This window comes from Vombatus ursinus, unplaced genomic scaffold, assembly GCF_900497805.2.
Source record: "Vombatus ursinus unplaced genomic scaffold, bare-nosed wombat genome assembly UNPS02009062.1, whole genome shotgun sequence".
Taxonomy (NCBI): Eukaryota; Metazoa; Chordata; class Mammalia; order Diprotodontia; family Vombatidae; genus Vombatus; species Vombatus ursinus.
The window spans coordinates 5,734,662-5,755,446 of NW_020948840.1; the positions used below are offsets into that span (position 1 = coordinate 5,734,662).

Here is a 20,785-nt window from a genome sequence, read left to right on the forward strand (position 1 = left end):
ATAGATAGATAGATAGATAGATAGATAGATAGATAGATAGATAGATAGAGGGCACAGAGTTGAAGATGAAGGTGTGATACCTAAAAAATAAAATTAAGGGGTGAGAGAGGATAATACTGGGAGAAGTAGAAAGGGAGAGGTATATTATCTCATATAAAACAGACAAGAAAAAGCTTTTACGGTGGAGGGGAAGTGGGGGAATGTGAGAGGGAATGAGTGAATTTTATTCACTTTGGCTTAAGGAGGGAATACCATACACGCTCAATTGGGTACAGAAATCTATCTTACCCTACAGGAAAATAGGGGGGAAGGGTATAAGAGACAGGGGAGAGGTATGATAGAAGGGAGGGTAGATTGGGGGAGGGGTAATCAGAAACAAACATTTCTGAGGAAGGACAAGGTCAAAAGAGAGAATACAATAAATAAGGGTAGTCAAAATAAAGCTATAAACCAATACCCATAATGAATATTGATGCAAAATTTTTAAATAAAATGTTAGCAAGAAGACTTCAGCAATAGATCACAAAGATAATACACTATCAGCAGGTGGGATTTATAGCAGGAATGCAAGTCTGGTTCAATATTAGGAAAATTATAAATGTAGTAGAACACATTAAAAGTAAAAACAACACAAATATATGATTATATCAATAGATGCAGAAAAAACCCATTCCTGTTTAAATAAAAACATTGAATAAATGAAGTGTTCCTTAAAATGATAAATTATGTATGAAACAAAGAACAAGCATCAGCTGTAAGGGGGATAAGCTAGAAGGAGCCTTTCCAGTGAGATCAAGAGTAAAGCAAAAATGTCCATTACCATTATTACTATTCAATATAGTGCTATAAATGCTAGCTACAGTAATAAGACAAGAAAAAAGAAATTGAAGGCAAAGAGGAAACAAAATTATCACTCTTTGCAGATGATATGATTTACTTATAGGACCCTAGAGAGTCAACTAAAAACTAATTAAAACAATTAGCAACTTTAGTAAAGTTGTAGGATATCAATCTGTCTATCAATAAACATTTATTAAGTACCTATTATGTATCAGGCACTGTGCTAAGACACTGGGGTTAAAAATTAATGTCCTTTCCATTTATGTGAGATAATTTTCCTCATTCTTCCTCTCTCTTGTTCTCACCTTCTACTCCAGCATATCCCTCTTCCCCACTTTTTCCATTCTCTTTTTTAAGATCATCAAAATATAACAGAATCACTCATAGGCCCTCTGTCAAACTTGGACTCCCTCTATGATTCCTCTTGATAGAGCTCAGAGGAGTTATATATATCATAACTCTCCACTTAAGAATGTAAATGGTCAAACCTTGTTTAGTCCCTTATGATTACTTGCTCATGTTTACCTTTGTATGCTCCTCTTAATTCCTGTTTGTATATCAAATTTTCTTCTCAACTCTGGTATTTCATCATGAATGTTTAGAAGTTCTCTATTTCATTAAAGCTCCACTTTCCCCAGCAGGATTACACTCAGGTTTTCTGGATAAGTTATACTTGATTGTAAGTCTATAATTTTTGTCTTTTGTAATATTATGTTCCAAGCTCTCTGATTCTTTACTGTGGTGACTGTTAAATCTTATGTGATCCTGACTGTGGCTACTTATTATTTGAATTCTTTCCTTCTGTCTGACTGAAGTATTTAATTTTACCTGGGATCCCTGGATTTTGCCTATAATATTCTTAGGAACTTTCATTTTGGGGTTTCTATCAGTAGGTAACTGGTGGATTCTTTCTCTTTCTACTTTGCTGTCTGGTAATAAGAGATCTGGGTAGTTTTATAATTTCTTGAACCATGATGACTAAGCTCTTTTTTGGGCTTTCATGTAATCCAATGATTCTCAAATTATTTCTCCTCAATCTGTTTCCCATTATTTTAAATTGTGAGATACTTCATATTTTCTTCTATTTTTTCAGACTTTTGACTTTGTTTCATTATTTTTATGCCTCACGGAGTCACTAGTTTCTACTTGGTCAATTCTAATTTTCATAGAGTTATTTTCTTGGGTAAGGTTTTATACCTTTTGTTCCAAGCTGTTAGTTTTCCTTTCATATCTTTCTTCCATATCTTCTCGTTTTATTTTAAAAGTAACCTTGGCTCTTTTTTAACTCTTGCTTTAACTTTTTCAGGAATTCTGGTTGGACTTTGTCAGAGCTCCATTTTTCTTTAAGGTATGCTTGCAGACATTTTCAAGTCATTCTCTTCTTCTGGGTTTACATCTTGTTTTCCTGTTGCCATAAAGGCTCTTTACGTGGGATTCTTTTGCATGTGTGTGCTCATTCGGGCAGCCTATTTCTTGACTTTGGACTTTATGTTAGTTCTGGCCTTTGTGTGCTTCTGAGGGGAGTATCTGACCTGTGCTTCTCTACTCTTATGTCCTTCTGCTGCTTCCATGAGGTTGGACTGGAGTCTATAAGCTTTCGATGCTCCCAAAGTGATGGGATCCTGAATAAAGTCTGTTCACTGCCCTAAGGTAAGAGCTCTGCAAGTTCCTGACCCAGGTTTGTGTCTGCTGTGTTATCCCTGGTTGGAAACTTCAGTATAATATTGCTGAACCTGAATCTGTCACCATTAGTCTGTTGGGAGGTTCTGCAATTCTGAATGACTAAACTGTAGGCTCCCCTTTGGTCTGGGACTTCTATTCTGGCTATTCCATTCCAGGCTTTCACACTGGGCTATAGGCTAGAAATGAGCTCTTGCTCTGTTTGAGGGATCAGAGCCACATAGCTGTGGTTTGCTTCAGGTGTTTTTCCTTGCTCAGTTACACAGTTAGGGCCTCAGTAGCTACTGATCCTCTGAGACTATTCCTCTTTGCACTAAATCTGTGACCTAGAACTTGGCAGTAAGCCACAAACTGCCTTGTGGTACATAATCCTGTATCCTCTACCTGTACAAAAATCTCCTAAGATCACTTCCTGCCCCAGGGCCCAGTCTCAGATGAACTTCAGTCCATGGGCCCTGGAATGTCCCATATGGGCATGCCCCTGACCAGACTCATCCCTAGTATCTGCAAGCCTTTGTGTCTCACTAAGCCTCTCTAGGCTAGAAAAATGACTCACTTTTTCTCAGATTTCCCAATTAGAATTTAGTCCGGTGCATTTTCTAGATCTTTGTGGAGGAACTTTGGTAGATGAACTAAACCATACCTCTTCCTCTTATTCCATTGTCTTGAATTTACCTTGGCCCAGACATTTCATTTTTCTGCAACACTGATTTTTCCGTTATACTAATTTTCTCCATTATTCTGCTTCTGCCTACCGTGTGTCATATGTTTATATATACAGACATACATACACACAAATACATATGTACATACATACACACATACATATATTCATATGTATATGTGCGTGTACATATACATCTGCTACACCACATTCCCTCAGTTCAAAACTGGTCTTGAAAAGAGGCAGCCACTTCCATGTGTCAAAGCTGTCCTAGAGCATAGTATTAAGAAAATAAGATAGTGGCCTCTAAATTCAGGCTAACAAGCTTATAAAAAGAAAAAAAGGTGACCCAACAGAATTAGGAATAGTGAGCAAGGCATAAGGAAAATTAATGGGAGACTTGAACTCTCTCTTTCATGGTCTTTTTTCAGCTCTTTTCTGGAAAGTGGAACAACAGCCAGATGTTGCTCCTCCCCTTTCTCTGCTTCCTGGGAAGGTGAATCAGTTACTCCCTGAAATCCCAAATCATTGCTGGTTACAATTCTCCCATTCTTTCACGCTTAAAAACTTCAAGTTATAGGATCATAGATTTAACTGGAAGTGTACTTAGGGATTATCTAATCCAACCCCTCCATTTTACAAATTAGTAACTGAGGTCTAAAGCAGTGTAGTGATTTGTCCAAGGTCACACAGGTAATAATTGGCTGACCTGGGACTGGAACCTAGGTCGTTGGACCCCAGTCCAGCACCTCAATACCTCACTCGGACTCTATTATTCAGTAAACTCCAATGGCTTACTATTATTTCTATGGTCAAATGCAAACTTCTCTGTTTACCGTAACAACAGCAATAGCTAACATTTACATAGTGCTTTTAGGTTTGCGGAGCACTTTACAAATGATATTTCAGACCCTCAGAACAACATTGGTATCTAATCCTCTATCCACTGGGCCTCATAGCTACCTCAAGGCCATGTAAAGCCATTCACACCCTAGCCACCTTTCCAGCCTTATTAAGCTATTCCCCTTAACATAATTTATAATTCAATCAAACTGGCCTTTTATTGTTCTTCATTTATCATATCCTAATTCCCATCTCCATGTTTCTGCACTCAGCTCAAACACTACCTTTTACATGAATACTCAAGCTGAGTTCTGAAGGAAATTAAGGATTCTAAGAAGTGGGGAATAAAGAAAGAGAGAATTCCTTCCTGACGTGGAAGATGGCCAGTACAAAAGGAGAAAGGAAATGGAGCCTCCTATATGAGAAATAGTGAGCTGTCCAATTTGGCTGAAGCATAAAAGTACATAAGGGGAAATAATGTGTAAAAAAGACCGAAAAGGTAAGTTGTGGTCAGGTTATGAAGGGCTTTAAATGAGAAACAGAGAGGTTTATATTTTATCCTAGACATAATAGGAAGCCACTGTAGTTTACTGAGTTATGGAAGTTCATGGTCAACCAGTTTGGCAGCTTAGTGGAGGATAGATTGGACAGGGGACAGACTTAAGACAGGAAAACCAATTCGTAGACTATGGCAATAGTAACTCCAGCAAGACGTGATGAGAGTCTGAACTAGGGCAGTGGCTCTGTGGTTAGAGAGAAGGGGGCAGATATGAGAGGTATGGTGGAGATGGAAATAAGATTTAGCAACTGAATAGATGTGATATGAGAGAGAGGGAAGCTAGGAAAGACATTGAGGTTGCTAAGCTGGAAGATTTGAATGGTGGTAGTACCCTTGACATAGGGATGTTTGGAAGAGGTTTGAAACTAGTGGAAAAGATATAGATAATTAGTTCTATTTTAGATATGTAGAGTTTGAGGTGCCTATGAGACATCCAGTTTAGAACATCCAAGGGGCAATTGTTGATATGATTCTGGAATTCAGAAGAGACTAGACCTGAATGCATCTAGATATATAGATGCAGGAGCCATTGGCCCAGTGTTGATGATTAGACCTATGGGATTTGATCTGTTCATCAAGTGAGAGAGTGTAAGGAGATAAATGAAGGAGCCCCAGGATACAGCCTTGGGGCATACATACAGTGGGTAGGATATGGAAGTAAATTCATGGTAGAAAAGAACATATTCTCCATGTTGTTAATTTGTTTGTTTGTTTTTTAACTGATCTAATAAATGTGACCCTTGGTAACTGGTAAAATCTCAAATTAAAATTTAGGAAATAGCTGTCCTAGCTGTTTTGGACTAACCAAAATTGTGTCTTGTGCTCCCATTCCATGGACCACTCAATGCCAAAAGACAATAAGTTACCATGGAAATGATAATGGCCTGTGAGGAAGGTGACCTTTCTCTGCCACTAACTAGTTGTGTGGCAGCATGAAGTCTCTTTCTCTCTGAGCTTTACTTGTGCATCCTATGAAATGAGGCAATTGTACAAGAGGACTTCTTTACTCTAATATATTAGGATTCTGATAGAGAGGGAGGCTTTGATTTCATTGATTACAGGGAATTCTTGAACGAAGAAAAAGATTGTCACCCTTCTTGCAAACTTATGTTCTTAGAGTTATCTAGAGCACTATGAGAGGTTTGATGACTTGCCTAGGGTTAAACAGCTACTCTGTGTCACAAGCAGGACTTGAACCCACATCTTCCTAACTCTGAGGCCAGTTCTCTATCCATTAAATCACCCTTCCCCACCATATGTCAAAAACCTACTTGTTTTGAAGCCTGCAGGATGAACTAATGCCACTTTAATGCCCCATTTTTTAAGTTCCAGCCTCATGACTCCAGAAAACATGGTCAGAGCTGCCTTGGATGAGGAATATGCCGCAAAATGTTTCATGGGAAGGGCTCCTGTAAAAAAAAACAAGAGAAAGAGATCATAGGATTTGGGACATAGTGGGGACCATAGATATTATCTAATCCAATAGTTATCATTATCTAACCCAACCCCCTCGTTTTATAGATAAGGAAACTAACTGAAGCCCAGAACAGTAATATGACTTACCCAACATCACACAAGTAGTAAGTCACAAATCTTGGATTTGAAACCAAATCTGATTTCCACATCTAGTACTTTTTCTATTTCACTATTTTGTAGAAATTAAGAAATGGAAGTAGAATATATGGTAAATGTTTAACAATCAGTAATCTGATGGGTGACTTGTAGGCATGACACACTTTTTAAAAAGATAATTACACTTTATTTTAACATTCATTTTTAAAAATTTTAAGTTCCCAATTCTCTCCCTTCTCCAACCCCTCCCTCACCCATTGAGAAAATAAACAATACAGTATCAATTATACATATTAAGCCATATAAAACGTATTTCGATATTAGCCATGTTGCAAAAAATTAAGTGAAAAAATATGCTTCAATATGAATTCAGAATTCTTCAGTTCTTTCTCTGAAGGTAGATAGAATTTTTCATCATGAGTGCTTTAGAATTGTCTTGGATTATTGTAGCAATTAGAGTAGCTAAGTTCTTTACAGTTGATCATCATTATACTACACTGTCCCAGTTCTGTTCATTTTACTTTGCATCAGTTCATACAATCTTTCTAGGCTTTTCTGAAACTATATCCCTCATCATTTCTTATAGCACAATAGCATTCCATCACAATCATATATTACAACTTGTTCAGCAATTCCCCAACTGATAGGCATCTCCTCAGTTTCCAATTCTTTGCCACCACTAAAAGAGCTGCTAGAAATATTTTTGTACATATAGGTCCTTTTTGTTTTTGTTTGATCTCTTTGGGATATAGACCTAGTAGTGGTATTGTTGGGTCAAAGGATATGCACAATTTTATAGCCCTTTGGGCACAGTTCCAAATTGTTCTCCGGAATGATTGGACCAATTCACAATTCCACCAACAGTGCATTAGTGTATCTATTTTCTCACATTCCTTCCAGCATTTGTCATTTCTTTTTGCTATTATGTTAGTCTCTCTGATAGGTGTGAGGTAATACCTCAGAGCTTTTTTAATTTTCATTTCTCTAATCAACGATTTAGAGCATTTTCATATGACTATTGATAACTTTGATTTCTTCCTCTGAAAACTGCCTATTCATATCCTTTGACCATTTATCAACTGAGGAATTGCTCTCATTTTTATAAATTTGGCTTCATTTCCTATATTTTTGAGAAATGAAGCCTATATCACAGAAATTGCCTCTAGATTTTCCCCTTGTTTTCTGTTTTTCTTCTAATTTTGGATACATTGGTTTTGTTTGTGCAAAAATTTTTTTTTAATTTCATGCAATTAAAATTATCCATTTTATTTCCTGTTATCCTCTCTGTCTCTTGTTTGGTCATAAATTTTTCCCTTATCCATAGATCTGACAGGTATTTTTTTCCATGCTTCCCTAATTTGCTTATGATATCATCCTATGTCTAAATCATGTACCTGTTTTGGCCTTATCTTGATTTATGATGTGAGATCTTGGTCTATGCCTAGTTTATGCCAAACTACTTTCCAGTGTTCCCAGAAAATTATGTCAAATATTGAGTTCCTGACCCCAAATCTTGCCTCTTTGGATTTATCAAACACTAGAATACTATAATCATTTACTAGTGTATATTGTGTACCTACCTTATTCTACTGTTCCACCAACTCTATTTCTTAGCCAATACTAGATTGTCTTGATGATTACCATTTTTAAATGTAGTTTGAAGTATAGTACTGCTAGGCTTCCTTCCTTCACATTTATTTTTCCTTGATTTCCTTGATATTTGTGACCTTTTGTCCTTTCAAATGAATTTTGTTGTTATTTTTTCTAGTGCTATAATTCTTTGGTCATTTGATTGGTACAGCACTGAACAAGTAAATTAATTTAGATGGAATTGTCATTTATATTACATTGTCTTGACCTACTCATGAGCAATTAATGTTCCTCCAATTGTTTAGCTCTGTCTTTATTTGTCTGAAAAATGGGTTATAATTATTTTCATATAGTTCCTGGGTTTGTCTTGGCAGATAAACTCCTAAGTATTTTATATTGCCTCAAGCTATTTTAAATAGAATTTCTCTTTCTATCTCTTTCTGCTGGGTTTTGTGGTAACATATAGAAATGCTGATGATTTATATGAGTTTATTTTATATCCTATAACTTTGCTTAAGTTAATTGTTTCAACTAGAGTTCTCTAGAGTTCTACACGTATACCATCATATCATCTGCAAAGAGTGATAGATTTATTTCCTCATTGCCTATTCTTATTCTTTCAATTTCTTTTTCTTATCTTACTGCCATAGCTAGCATTTCTAGTGCAATGTTGAATAATAGTAATAATGGGCATCCTTGCTTCACCCCTGATCTTATTGGGAAGACTTCAAGTTTATCTCCATTACAGATCATGTTTGTTGATTATCTTAGATACTACTTACCATTTTAAGGAGGGCTCCATTGCATCTTTTGAGATAATCATATGATTCCTGTTGGTTTTGTTATTAACATGCTCAATTATGCTGATAGTTTTCCTAATATTGAACCAGCCCTGCATTCCTAGTATAAATCCTACCTTGTCATATTGTATGATCTTTGTGATATATTGCCATAATCTATGTTAGTATTAGATAGTATTTTATTTAAATTTTTTGCATCAATATTCATTAGGGAAATTAGCCTACAGTTTTCTTTTTCAGTTTTTGCTCTCCTTGGGTTCAGGTATCTTTTTTTCTTTCCTTTATATTTTAAATTTTCTTTTTACTATGAATTTATCACCAAATACAAACATTTCAATATATAAAGAACAAAATCTTTTTGCACAAATTGTTGTCTAGCCACATTTCTCCCATATTGATTAATCCTATTAACTTTAACTCCAAATGTTGGATTTTGACATTTATCCCTATTAAACTTCATTATTATCATCCACTAGAAATGTTGTGGCATAGCACCTAGGTGGCACAGTCGATAAAACACCAGGCCTGGAGTCAGGAAGATTCGAATCCAAATCTAGCCTTAGACACTTAATAGCTGTGTTTCCATGGGCAAGTCACTCAATCTGTTTGCCTCAGTTTCCTCATCTGTAAAAATAGCAACAGTATCTACATCCCAAAATTTTTGTGAGGATAAATGAGATAATCTTTGTAAAAGTGCCTAAAATATTGACATTAAAAAAAGATAGGCCTTTGTTTCCAGGATCATATGAGATAATATTTGTAAAATGGTTAGCACATAGTGGGTGCAAATGCTAATTATAATAATAGTAATTGTTATTGTTGTTGACAGAATCCTAGGCTTAGAGTCAAAAAGAACTGGTATCAACTTCCACCTCTGATGCTAAGTAATCACTTAGCAAGTCACTCAATTTCCGTGTCCTTCAGGCAATTCTCTAGGTCTTAGCTACTAAGTCTTTGAGGGTTATAACCTACAATAGTGGAAGGAGTTCTCCTAGGACAAGAACCTTGTATTGAAGCAATCATAGATCCTTTCCATAGTTATATAAACTGTACGTTATTAGCATCAGATGATTGTTTTGTTGTCCAATGTGTTGGCTGTCCTAGATCTGTGTTATTTGCATAGTTAATAAGCATACTATCTATGCCCTCATCCAAGTCACTGATAAAAATGAGGAGTGACACAGAAGCCAAAAACTCTAAGACATTCTGCTAAAGACCTCTTCCAGGCTGAAAATGATTAATGATTACTTTTTGTGCCTGGTCATTCAACCATTTGTGAATCCATCTGACTATCATCCAACTCACATTTCTCTATCTTGTCCTCAAGAGGCTCAACTGCCTTTCTGAAACCCAGATACACTGTCAATGGTATATTAGCTCTAGAAACCCTGCCATTAAAGGAAATGAGGCTAGCATGATTAGTTGCTGGTGAATCCATGATTGATGAATCAATGATTACCACTTCCCTCTCTGAATGTTCACAAATTATCCCCTTCATTGGAGTCAAGATCACCAGGCAATAGTTTGAATACCATTTTCCAATTTCTAATCACATTTCACCTTTCCATTCTCCATAATATTTCAGAGATTGCCTTCAAGATCTAGACAATCACATCCATCAGTTCTTTGTTTTCCCCCTTGTACCTTATCCTTTCCATCATTGTACCAAAAAAATAAAGTGAGTAAAACAAAGACTGAAGTTTAGGGTTCAAATTAGTTCTTTTGTTTTGAATCATATATTCTGTTAGATTTGAAACCCACAGCCTTGATCCCTAGAGTAATAGCATTTAAGACCTTGGGGTCAATGGTTCTGACAACCTTAAGGCTGGTGGTGATAATCGTGGGGCCAGGATGTTTGGTAGCAACTTTGGGGTCAGTGCATTCAGTGATGATCTTGAGTCTGGTATGTCGTGGTACAGTTTTGGGGCCTGTGATTTTGGTGATTTTGTTTCTAAGGATCTAAGTTCTGGGAAACTTTGTGCTGAGGGCTTTAATGGCCTCTTCCTGGCTGCTGATGGTTTTGGTGTTATTGACCAGCATTTTCTTTAGAACTTTATTGGTATTCTTAGCACAGCTTGTGTCTTCCTCAGAAATGGGGTTAATTTATTTCAGAGACTCATATTTCTGCGAGTGGGTTTCTTGATGCCATTTATGTGTCATTTGCAGGACTAGCTGGAGATGGTGTGGCTCTTAGACTCAACCATTACACAGCCATCTCTACCACCAGTGGACAACTAGGTGGCTTAATGGATATAGTGCCAGACTTGGAGTCAGGAAACTCATCTTCTACAGTTCAAATCTGGCCTAGACACTTTACTAGCTGTGAGCCTGAACAAATCACTTAACCCTGTTTGACTCAGTTTCTATATCTGTAAAATGATCTGGAGAAGGAAATGGTGAACCACTCCAATATCTCTACCAAGAAAACCCCAAATGGGATCACAGAGTCAGATACAAATGAAAAACAGTTGAACAACAAGTATGCCACAAGAGATTGCAAGGCCTAGAAAAGATCCATAAGCTCTTTCAATATTCTGAAATATAATTTATTTGAGCCTGCTAAAATGAAATTGTGAAGGGTATCTTATCTTCTTAAGTCATCCATCTTTTCACTTATCATATAATTCAGTTTCCTGGTAGCCATTCTTGTTCTGTTCTTTCCTACATCATCTGAGAAACCCAGGGATTCTTGAGGCATTGATGTTGCCCCTCCAAGCAGGTCCATCTCAGGATTGCTGTTTAGTCACCTAGGATGGACATGTGCTTTAAACTAGCATGTGCTCCGTAGTTCACAATATCTGCTGGAGGAGAGAAAAGGGCAGTCTTTCCCCCATCCGTCTTCCCCTTCCCCAGTTGCATGATGATACCAGGAAGGTCAAAGGAAGAAAGCTGATTTAGGCATCACCACCATATTTGTGTCATAGAATTTGTTAGTACTCCTTCTTTACCTGTTTTTTCAAATAGTTTATATGGTATAGGAATAAAATTGTTCTTTAAATGTTTGATAGAATTCACTTGCAAATCCATCTGGTCCTGAAGATTTTTTCTTAGGGACTTCAGTTATGGCTTGTTCAATTTCTTTTGCTGAGATAGGGTTATTTAAGTATTCTATTTCCTCTTCTGTTAATCTAGGCAGTTTATATTTTTGTAAATATTCATCCATTTCACTTAGATTTTCAATTTTATGGACGCATAATTGAGCAAAATAGCCCCAAATAATTGTTTTGATTTCATCTTCTTTGTTGGTACATTCACGGTTTTCATTTTTGATACTGGTAATTTGGTTTTCTTCTTTCTTTTTTGTAATCAAAATAACCAATAGTTTAACTATGTTATTTTTTTTCCTTTCACAAAACCAGATCCTAGTTTTATTTATTAGTTCAATGGATTTTTCATTTCAATTTTATTAATCTCTCCTTTGATTTTCAGGATTTCTATTTTGGCATTTAATTAGGGATTTTTTTCTTTTTCTAGTTTTTTTTTAGTTGCATAACAAATTCATTGATCTGTGAGTTCTCTTTTTTGTTGATGTAAATACTCAGAGATATAGATTTTCCCCCAATATTGCTTTGGCTGCATCCCACAAATTTTGGTATGTTGTCTTATAGTTGCAATATTTTTAACAAAATTATTGATTGTTTCTATGATTTGCTCTTTGACACACTCATTCTTTAGGATTACAATATTTAGTTTCTAATTGATTTTTAATCTATGTTTTGACAACACTTTATTTCATAGAACTTTATTGCATTATGGTCCAAAAAGGATGTATTTAATATTTCTTCTTTTCTGTATTTGGTTGTGAAGTTTTTATGCTTGAATACATGGTCAGTTTCTGTGAAGGTGACATGTACAGAGAAAAAGGCATACTTTTTTCTTTTCCCATTCAATTTTCTCTAGAGGTTTAGTATAGGTAACTTTATAAAAATTGTATTCATCTCCTTAACTTCTTTCTTATTTATTTTATGATTAGATTCATCTAGCTCTGAGATGGGAAAGTTGAGGTTCCCCACTAGTATAATTTTACTATTTATTTTCTCCTGTAATTCATTTAACTTTTCCTTTGAGAATTTGGGTGCTATGCCACTTGATGTATGTATGTTTAGTATTGATATTTCTTCATTGTCTATGGTCTTTTAGTAAGACATAGTTTCTCCAATTATCTCTTTTAATTAGTTCTATTTTTGTTTTTGCTTTGTCTGAGATCATGATTACTACTCTTGCATTTTTTACTTCAGTTAAAACACAACAGATTCTGCTCCAAGCCTTTATTTTAATTCTGTGTCTTTCTGTTTCAAGCGTGTTTCTTGTAAACAACATATTACTAGATTATTTTCTAATCTATCCCACTATCTGCTTGCATTCTATAGATGAGTCCATCCCATTTTCATTCATAGTTATGAATACTAACTGTGTATTTCCCTCCATTCTATTTTCGTCTGTTTCTCTTTTTACTCTGTCCCTCCTCAAAAGTCTATTTTGCTTTTGACCACTGCCTCCCTTAACCTTCCTTCCTTCTTATTGCTGTCCACTTTTTTCTTATCCCTTCCTCCATCCTACTTCTCTGTTGGGGAAGATAGATTTCAATACCCAACTGAGTGTGTATATATATGTTCTTTTGTTTTTGAACCAGTTCAGATGAGAATGAGGCTCAAATGTTGCCCACTGTAAAAGTTCTTCCTTTTGTGCCTCTTTTATATGAGGTAATTTCCCCCATTCTTCTTCTCCCTTCCCCCTTCTCCCCATGCATCCCTCTTTCTCACCTTTCCATTTTTTTAGATCATTCCAACATAATCAACTTGTACCTGTGCCCTCCTTCTAACTATCCTAATAATGATAAAGTTCTTAGTAGTTACATGAATCATCTTCCCAAGCAGAAATTTAAACAGGTTAATTTATTTAGTCCCTTATAATTTCTCTTTAATGTTTGTCTTTTTGTGCTTCTTTTGAGTCTTGTATTTGAATGTGGAATTTTCTATTCAGCTCTGGTCTTTTCATCAAGAATGCTTAAAACTGGGGCAGCTAGGTGGCGCCATGGATAGAGCACTGGCCTTGGAGTCATTAGGACCTGAGTTCAAATCCAGCCTCAGACACATGATACTTACTAGCTGTGTGACCCTAGGCAAGTCACTTAACCCCTATTGCCTCAACCCCCCCAAAAAAGAGAGAGAGAATGCTTAAAAGTCCTCTATTTCATTAAATATCCACCTCTCCCCTCAAAAAAAAAATTGTACTCAGTTTTATTGGATAGGTTATTCTTGGTTGTATTCCTAGTTCCTTTGCCTTCTGGGATATCATATTCCAAGCCCTCTGCTTCTGTAATGTGGTAGCTGCTAAATCTTGTGTGATCCTTACTGTGGCTCCATTGTATCTGAATGATTGTTTTCTGGCTGCTCTCTCTCCCTGATTTGGGAGCTCTGTAATTTGGCTATAACATTCCCTGGAGTTTTCATTTTGTTTGTTTGTTTGTTTTGTTTTGTTTTGTTTTGTTTTGCTAGGCAATGGGGTTAAGTGACTTGCCCGGGGTCACACAGCTAGTAAGTGTCAAGTGTCAAGGTCAGATTTGAACTCAGGTCTATCCTGACTCCAGGGTCACTGCCCTATACACTGTGTCATCTAACTGCACCCCCCACACTGGAGTTTTCATTTTGGAATCTCTTTAAGGAAATGATCAGCAGGAAGGTGCGGGAGGGAGGTGTGTGAAAAGGATAGAGTGAACTTTACAGTCATCAGGTTTAGCTTAAGGAGGGAATAATATACACACCCAATTGGATATGGAAATATATCTTACCCTACAGGAAAGAAAGGGGAAAGAGGATGAGAGGGAGGAGAGATAGAAGGGAGGGGGAGGTAATTGGGGGAGGGCATACTCAGAAGCAAACACTTTTGAGAAGGAATAGGGACAAAGGAGAAAATAGAATAAATGGGCTGGGTGGGATAGGATGGAGAGAAATATAGTTAGTCTCTCACAACATGACTATCATGGAAGTGTTTTGCAAGACTGCACATGTATAGCCTATGTTGAATTGCTTACCTTCTCAATGAGGGTGGGTGGGGAGGGATCAGGGGAGAGAATTTGGAACTCAAAGTTTTAGAAATGAATGTTAGAAATTGTTTCTGCTTGCAACTGGGAAATAAGATACACAGGCAATGGGATATAGAAATCTATCTTACCCTACAGGAAAATAAAAGGAGAAAGGGATGAAAAGGGGTGGGAGTAATAGAAGGGAGAACAAATTGGGTGAAGGGAAAATCAGAATGCAGGCCATCATGGGAACGGGAGGGAAGGGATTGGGAGAAAATTTTGAACTCAAAATCTTATGAAAGTAAATGTTGAAAACTAAAAATAAAGAAATAAATTGGAAAAAAGGAAGTGATCAGCAGATTACTTTAATTTCTATGTTACTTTCTGGTTCTAAGATATTGAGGCAGTTTTCCTTTATAATTCTTAAAGTATGATGTGTAGGCTCTTTTTTATCATGGCTGTCAAGAAGTCCAATAATTCTTAAATTATCTCTTCTCAATCTATTTTCCAATTCAGTTGTTTTTCACATTTTCTTCTATTTTTTCATTCTTTTAACTTTGTTTTATTGTTTCTTGATTTCTCAAGAAGTCGTTATCTTCCACTTTCCCAGTTAAAATTTTTAAGGAATTATTTTATTCAGTGAGCTTTTGTGCCTCTTTTTCTATTTGGCCAATTTTGCTTTAAAAGGAGTTATTTTATCAGTGAAGTTTTGAACCTCTTTTACCAAGAAGTTCTTTCCTTCAGTAAGGTTTTGTGCCTCCCTTACCATTTGGTCAATTATGCTTTTAAGGTGTCATTTTCTTCGATATTTTTGAGCTTCTTTTACCAAGTTATTATTATTACATTTTCTTGTGGCAGTCTCATTTCTTTTCTCAATTTTTTCTCTACCACTCCTATTTGATTTTTCAAATTACTTTGTTGCTCTTTCTTTAGCTCATCCAGGAATTCTTTTTGGCTCAGTGTCCAATTTGCATTTTTGTTTGAGACCTTGTTTGTAGCTGTTTTCAAGTCGTTGTCTTCTTCTGAGTTTGTGTCTTGATATTCCCTGTCACCATAGTAGATTTTTATGGTCAGGTTCTTTTTTGTTTGCTCATTTTTCTTGCTTATTTATTGACTTAGAACTTTCTGTTAAATTTGGGTTCTGCTCACTTATGAGTCAGGTGGGGGGCAGGCACTGTCTCAAACTTCAAACTTTTTTGGCATCACTTTTTTCACAACTAATTCTCCCTTACAGGAGCCATGGTACGTAGCCATCACCTTTCACTTGAACCAAGTCACAGACAGAGCTTTAAGGAAGTTAGTCCTATCGGACAGTTCTAATACTTAGGTAGTTCTTCCTTAGATTGGTCCAAACCTGCATCCCTGTAACTTCTACCCATTACCTCTATCTCTTCTAGGACCAAACAGAACAAATCTAATACCTCTTCTACCTTAAAAGTCCTTTAAATGCTTAGACAGCTGTCACTCCCCAACCACTCCAACCTCCCCCTCTGACCAAGCCTCCTCTTTTCTAGGATAAACTCCCCCAATCCCTTCAACCATTTTTTTTATGATAAGGTCCCCTCATTCTTTGAGTTGCTCTCCTCTGAATGCTTTATAGATAAGCAATGTCTCCCCTAAAATGTGGCACCCTGAACAATGTTCCAGAGACGATCCAAACAGGGCTGGGTACTTTCTTATTCCTGACATTATTCCCATCTTAATGCAGTCTAAGATAGCCTTGGCTTTCTGGTTGGCCACATCACACTGTTGAGCCTGCGATAAACTAAAATCCCAAGGTATTTCTCCTCCTATCAATTGTTTTTTAACTGTTTATTCCATCTTGTGCTTAGGGAGTTCATTTTTTGAAACTGAAGGTTAAAACTTCAGCTTTATTAAATTTTGTCCATAATGCACTGAACCTCAGATGTCAATGCCAGAACCAACTACAAATATTGTATCAAAGCAATCAAACCATAATCTGGAGAAAATCCATGGATTTATCTCAAGCGTTTGTTTTTCTGGAGACATTATTCCTGACAATTAATACAAATAAGTATATTTATCATGCCAGTGAGTTTGGGAAAGACTTTTAGGGTCTCTTAGGGCTCCAAAGCCCATGATTTAATCAGTGCCTTGTGTCTGCTAACTGTAGAGCCCAGTTATTCCAAATGGGCTAATCCACAGATCCTGCTTCTTCTTAGGAAAATGCGGAAAAGCAAAATAGTCAGTTAACATCTGCCCTAAGACCCGGAAGTATAAAGGACAGATTAGCTGTCAAGGACAATCAAGTTTATTGATAAACAACAGAGGTTTCTCCTCAGATGAATACAACTGTCGTTTCCTGGTGTACTGTAACTAGACCAGCAGGATGTAAGAAGCAAACTCCAATCCATCCTCTACACAAGTGTTAAACTGATATTCTTAAATCACATAGATGACCATGTTATTTGGATACTCAAGCAGCTGAAGTGGTTTCTTATTGCCTGTAGAATAAGATATCAACTTTTCTGTCTGGAATTTAGAGTCCTCAGTTTAGCTCCAACTTATCTTTTCACACTGATCATACTGTACTGCCCTATTTGCACTCTATGTTCTAACCACTGGACCATTTCCAGTTGTCCTAAAAGCTATCTGGCCACTGGACCCAGATGGTTCCAGGAGAGAAAGTGAGGCTGGTGACTTTGCACAGCCCTCCCTCACTTAAATCCAATTTGCTTGCAAGTCATGGAATCATCTTCCTGATGTCATGGTCCTCTTCAAGAATGAAGGACAAAGCACTGTGTTCTAACCAAACTGACCAGCTTAGTGTTTCCCAACAGCAACATTGCAATTTCCATCTCTGTACTTTTTCACAAATTGCTGTCCCTTATCCTGAAATGCTCTTGCTCATCACCTTTACCTCACAGATTTTTTCCTTCAAACTACAGTTCATGTACCATCTCCTCTATGAAATTCTTCCTGATACTTCCAGCTGTTAGCATTCTCCTTCCCCCTGAAATGACTTTGTGTTTAATCTAAAAATATTTTATATTTACCTGTTTGTATACACATGATCCCCATCCACACACATACACACACACACACACACACACACACACACCAGTAGAATATAAACTCATCGGCAGCTAGGAATGTTTCACTTTTGTCTTTGTATTCCCACTACCTGGCATAGTGCCTGGTACCTATGTATTCAATAAATGTTTATTGAATTGAAGGTGCAGCCCATAACAATTATCACATGAGTATAAGCAGTTGAGTTTTTAACTAGAGGCACAGTTCAGACAAGGGTGTTTTATGAAAGTATCTGGGGTGTGAAAGACAACAATTGAATTACTACTTTGAAGATTAGAGAAAAACAGATGTCCCTAAGAGTTGAGGCCATAGCAGTTCTGCCTTTGAATGATCAAAAAATGTATAAAATAGGGCAAGTCCAGTTTCTCTGGTATAGAAAAAAAAACACTACTTATTTATTTATATGACATTTAAAAGTACATGTTACATGCAGGACCTCGTACTGAGGATATACAAGTTTGGGCAGATATAGAGAGGAATAAGGGGCTGTTCCTGCCCCCGAGGACTTAAGAGTCTAATAGGGGCAATAAGCCGTGTAAACAAAAAACTTTGATACAAATAGACTAGGATGAGAGAGGAACACAAAATACACTATATTAGCCAGATAGGAAGGGTTCTCTTGGATGACCCAATGAATTTATGCCACGAAAGAGGGAAAAGAGTTGTTATTATTGTCCAATACTATTCAGCACCTTAAGGAAATAATCTAATTATATTGGTTAACCAAAGTCATAACAATGATGGGGTGACAGACTTTGCCCCAAGATGCCAAATGGAGAGGGTGCTGATGAAACTTTCAATCCTTTGTCCCTGAATTCCACTCCCACCCATCCTGCTCTCCCCCTGTGGCAGCCTCCCCAGCCTAGACTCCAGCTAGTATCCTCAGGTTGGTTCTCCGCTGCCCTCCCATAGAACAATGATCACCTTTCTGTCCCCTCAACTAAGGGTACCTTTTCTGCCACCAGACCGACAGTGCAAAAATTTCTAGTTATGGTATGTTCTTACTTCTGGGGTGTAGATTCATAGGAGAATTGGACACCATCTTGGAGAAGAACTTGAGGCAAATCTTGAAAAATTGGGGGGATGGGGTAGGGAGTGACCATTGAAGGGTGGGTTGGATAGTTAACTCAACTGTAGGAACTGAGTGACTGATCAATGACTTTGAGTCCTTCCTAGAGTTCAGGGCAAGAAGACTACCAACTCATACTATGAAAACCACTGACATAGCTGCATCCAACCTCCCCTATATCTACCTCTGGCTGCTCTTGGTGTCCTCTTTTCTCCTTCAAGACTGAAGTAAGGCTAAATGAAAGTAAAAGCTTCCTAACAATCAGAGCTATCTACAAGTGGAATGGACGGCTACCTTAATAGTGAGTTGCCCATTTCCAGAGGTTTCCAAGTGGAAAATGAAGAAATACTTGTTGGGGATGCTACAGAGATGATGTCTGTTCAGGTAGAAGTTAGACTGGGCATCCTCCAAGATCTCCTCCGTCTGTGAGCTTCTATGATTCTAAAATTTTGAGATTTTGCAACTGTGATTGTATGATTATGAGATTCTATGATTATTATCCTGAGATTCTGAGATTATGTTTGTGATTCCAAGATTCTGAGTTCTGGTGCAGGCTGTCTTGGTTTGTCATCACCTGTTTTCATGGAGACCCCTTTATTGGGGAGTAGCAGGACAAAAGGGTGTTGTCGCCCACCCCCAAAGCTTAAGCTTAGCTATAGCCACTGTCCCTCCCTGAGTTTCCATGCTACTCACTTTTTCTAAACTCCCATGCTGTAGGGTTTTTTCCTATGTTTAGTCCTGGTCCTAATCATCCTCACATACTTGACTGACAAACCTGTTTCCCGTTACTACAATCTACTCAGGCAGCCCTATGTGTCCTCTGAAATAAGCATGAGAAACACTTGACCTTTTTTGAGGGGAGTATAGATGTGGGATTTAAATTGTAATTAATTGGGCTATCCTCTGGTTTAACCCAACATACGTTTTATTGCTCAGTCATTTCCAACTCTTCATGAACTTATTTGGAGTTTTCTTAGCAAAGATACTGGAGTGGATTGTCATTTCCTTCTCTATCTTATTCTACAGATGAGGAAACTGAGGCAAACAGGATTAAGTGACTTGCCCAGAGTCACACAGCTAGTAAATGTCTGAGGCCAGATTTGAACTCAGGTCTTCCTGACTCCAGGCCCAGGACTCTATCCACTACACCACCTAGCTTCCCCTTAAATCCATTATTCAAGTGTTTATTAGGAATTTATACTATGTTTCAGGCACTCTACTAGGTGCTGGGGATAAAAGTACAAAATATAGTACGTGCACTCAAGGAACACACATTCTATAAAGGGAGAAATAGATACAAGGAGCTCACAGATAAGTAAATATAGAATATATGTCAAAAGCACAAAGTGATTGGGAGAGAAGGCACTAACAACTGGGAAATTAGGAAAGGGTCCTCTTGAAGGAGCACATGAGCTGAATGAGGGGTACAGGAAGCACATATGAGAAAGAAGAGCATTTCAGCCATGGGGGACACAGCCAATGCAAAGGCCCAGTGATGGGAGATAGCATATTGTGAATGGGGAACAACAATCAAGACAGCTTGGCTACAGGACAGTGCATGAGGAGAAATGTGGCATTCTTTCCAAAATAAACTTTTCCAAGACAATCCAAAAGGACCCATAATGATAAATACTTTTCACCTCCCAAAAGAGAACTGATCAACTCTGAGTGCAAAGTAAGTATACTTTTTTTTTACTTTATTTGTATTTCTTGGTTTTTGTGTGTATTTCCTTTTGCAATATAGCTAATGTGGAAATGTTTTGCATGATTTTACATGTATAATCAAAACCATTATGATTACCTCTCAAGGGATGGGGGAGGGGCAGGAAAGAGAAAAAGTATTTGGAATTCAAAATTTTTTAAAATTTTAAAAATGTTTACATGTAATTGAGAAATATTTAATGAAATAAATAAGATTATATTATGAAAAAGTAAGAGATAAGCGTTTGGGTCTTCCTTGAACTGAACACTCTACTCCAGATACACTCTGATTAGAATTATCTCTTTTAACTGCCAGATTATTATTAACAGTTGACTCAATGTGGATTTGCAATGCACTAAAATGCTCAGATCTTTTTTTGACACTCTT

General features: G+C 37.1%; 1 protein-coding gene across 1 annotated transcript in view; it reads right to left on the bottom strand.

Moving 5' to 3' along the window:
• Positions 1-20,785, bottom strand: part of HSD17B2 (hydroxysteroid 17-beta dehydrogenase 2) — a 74,143-nt gene that overhangs the window by 4,424 nt on the left and 48,934 nt on the right. The window contains exon 4 of the mRNA XM_027850540.1: positions 5,858-5,995. Coding sequence (XP_027706341.1) covers positions 5,858-5,995 — 138 coding nt within the window. The remainder of the gene's footprint in view (positions 1-5,857; positions 5,996-20,785) is intronic.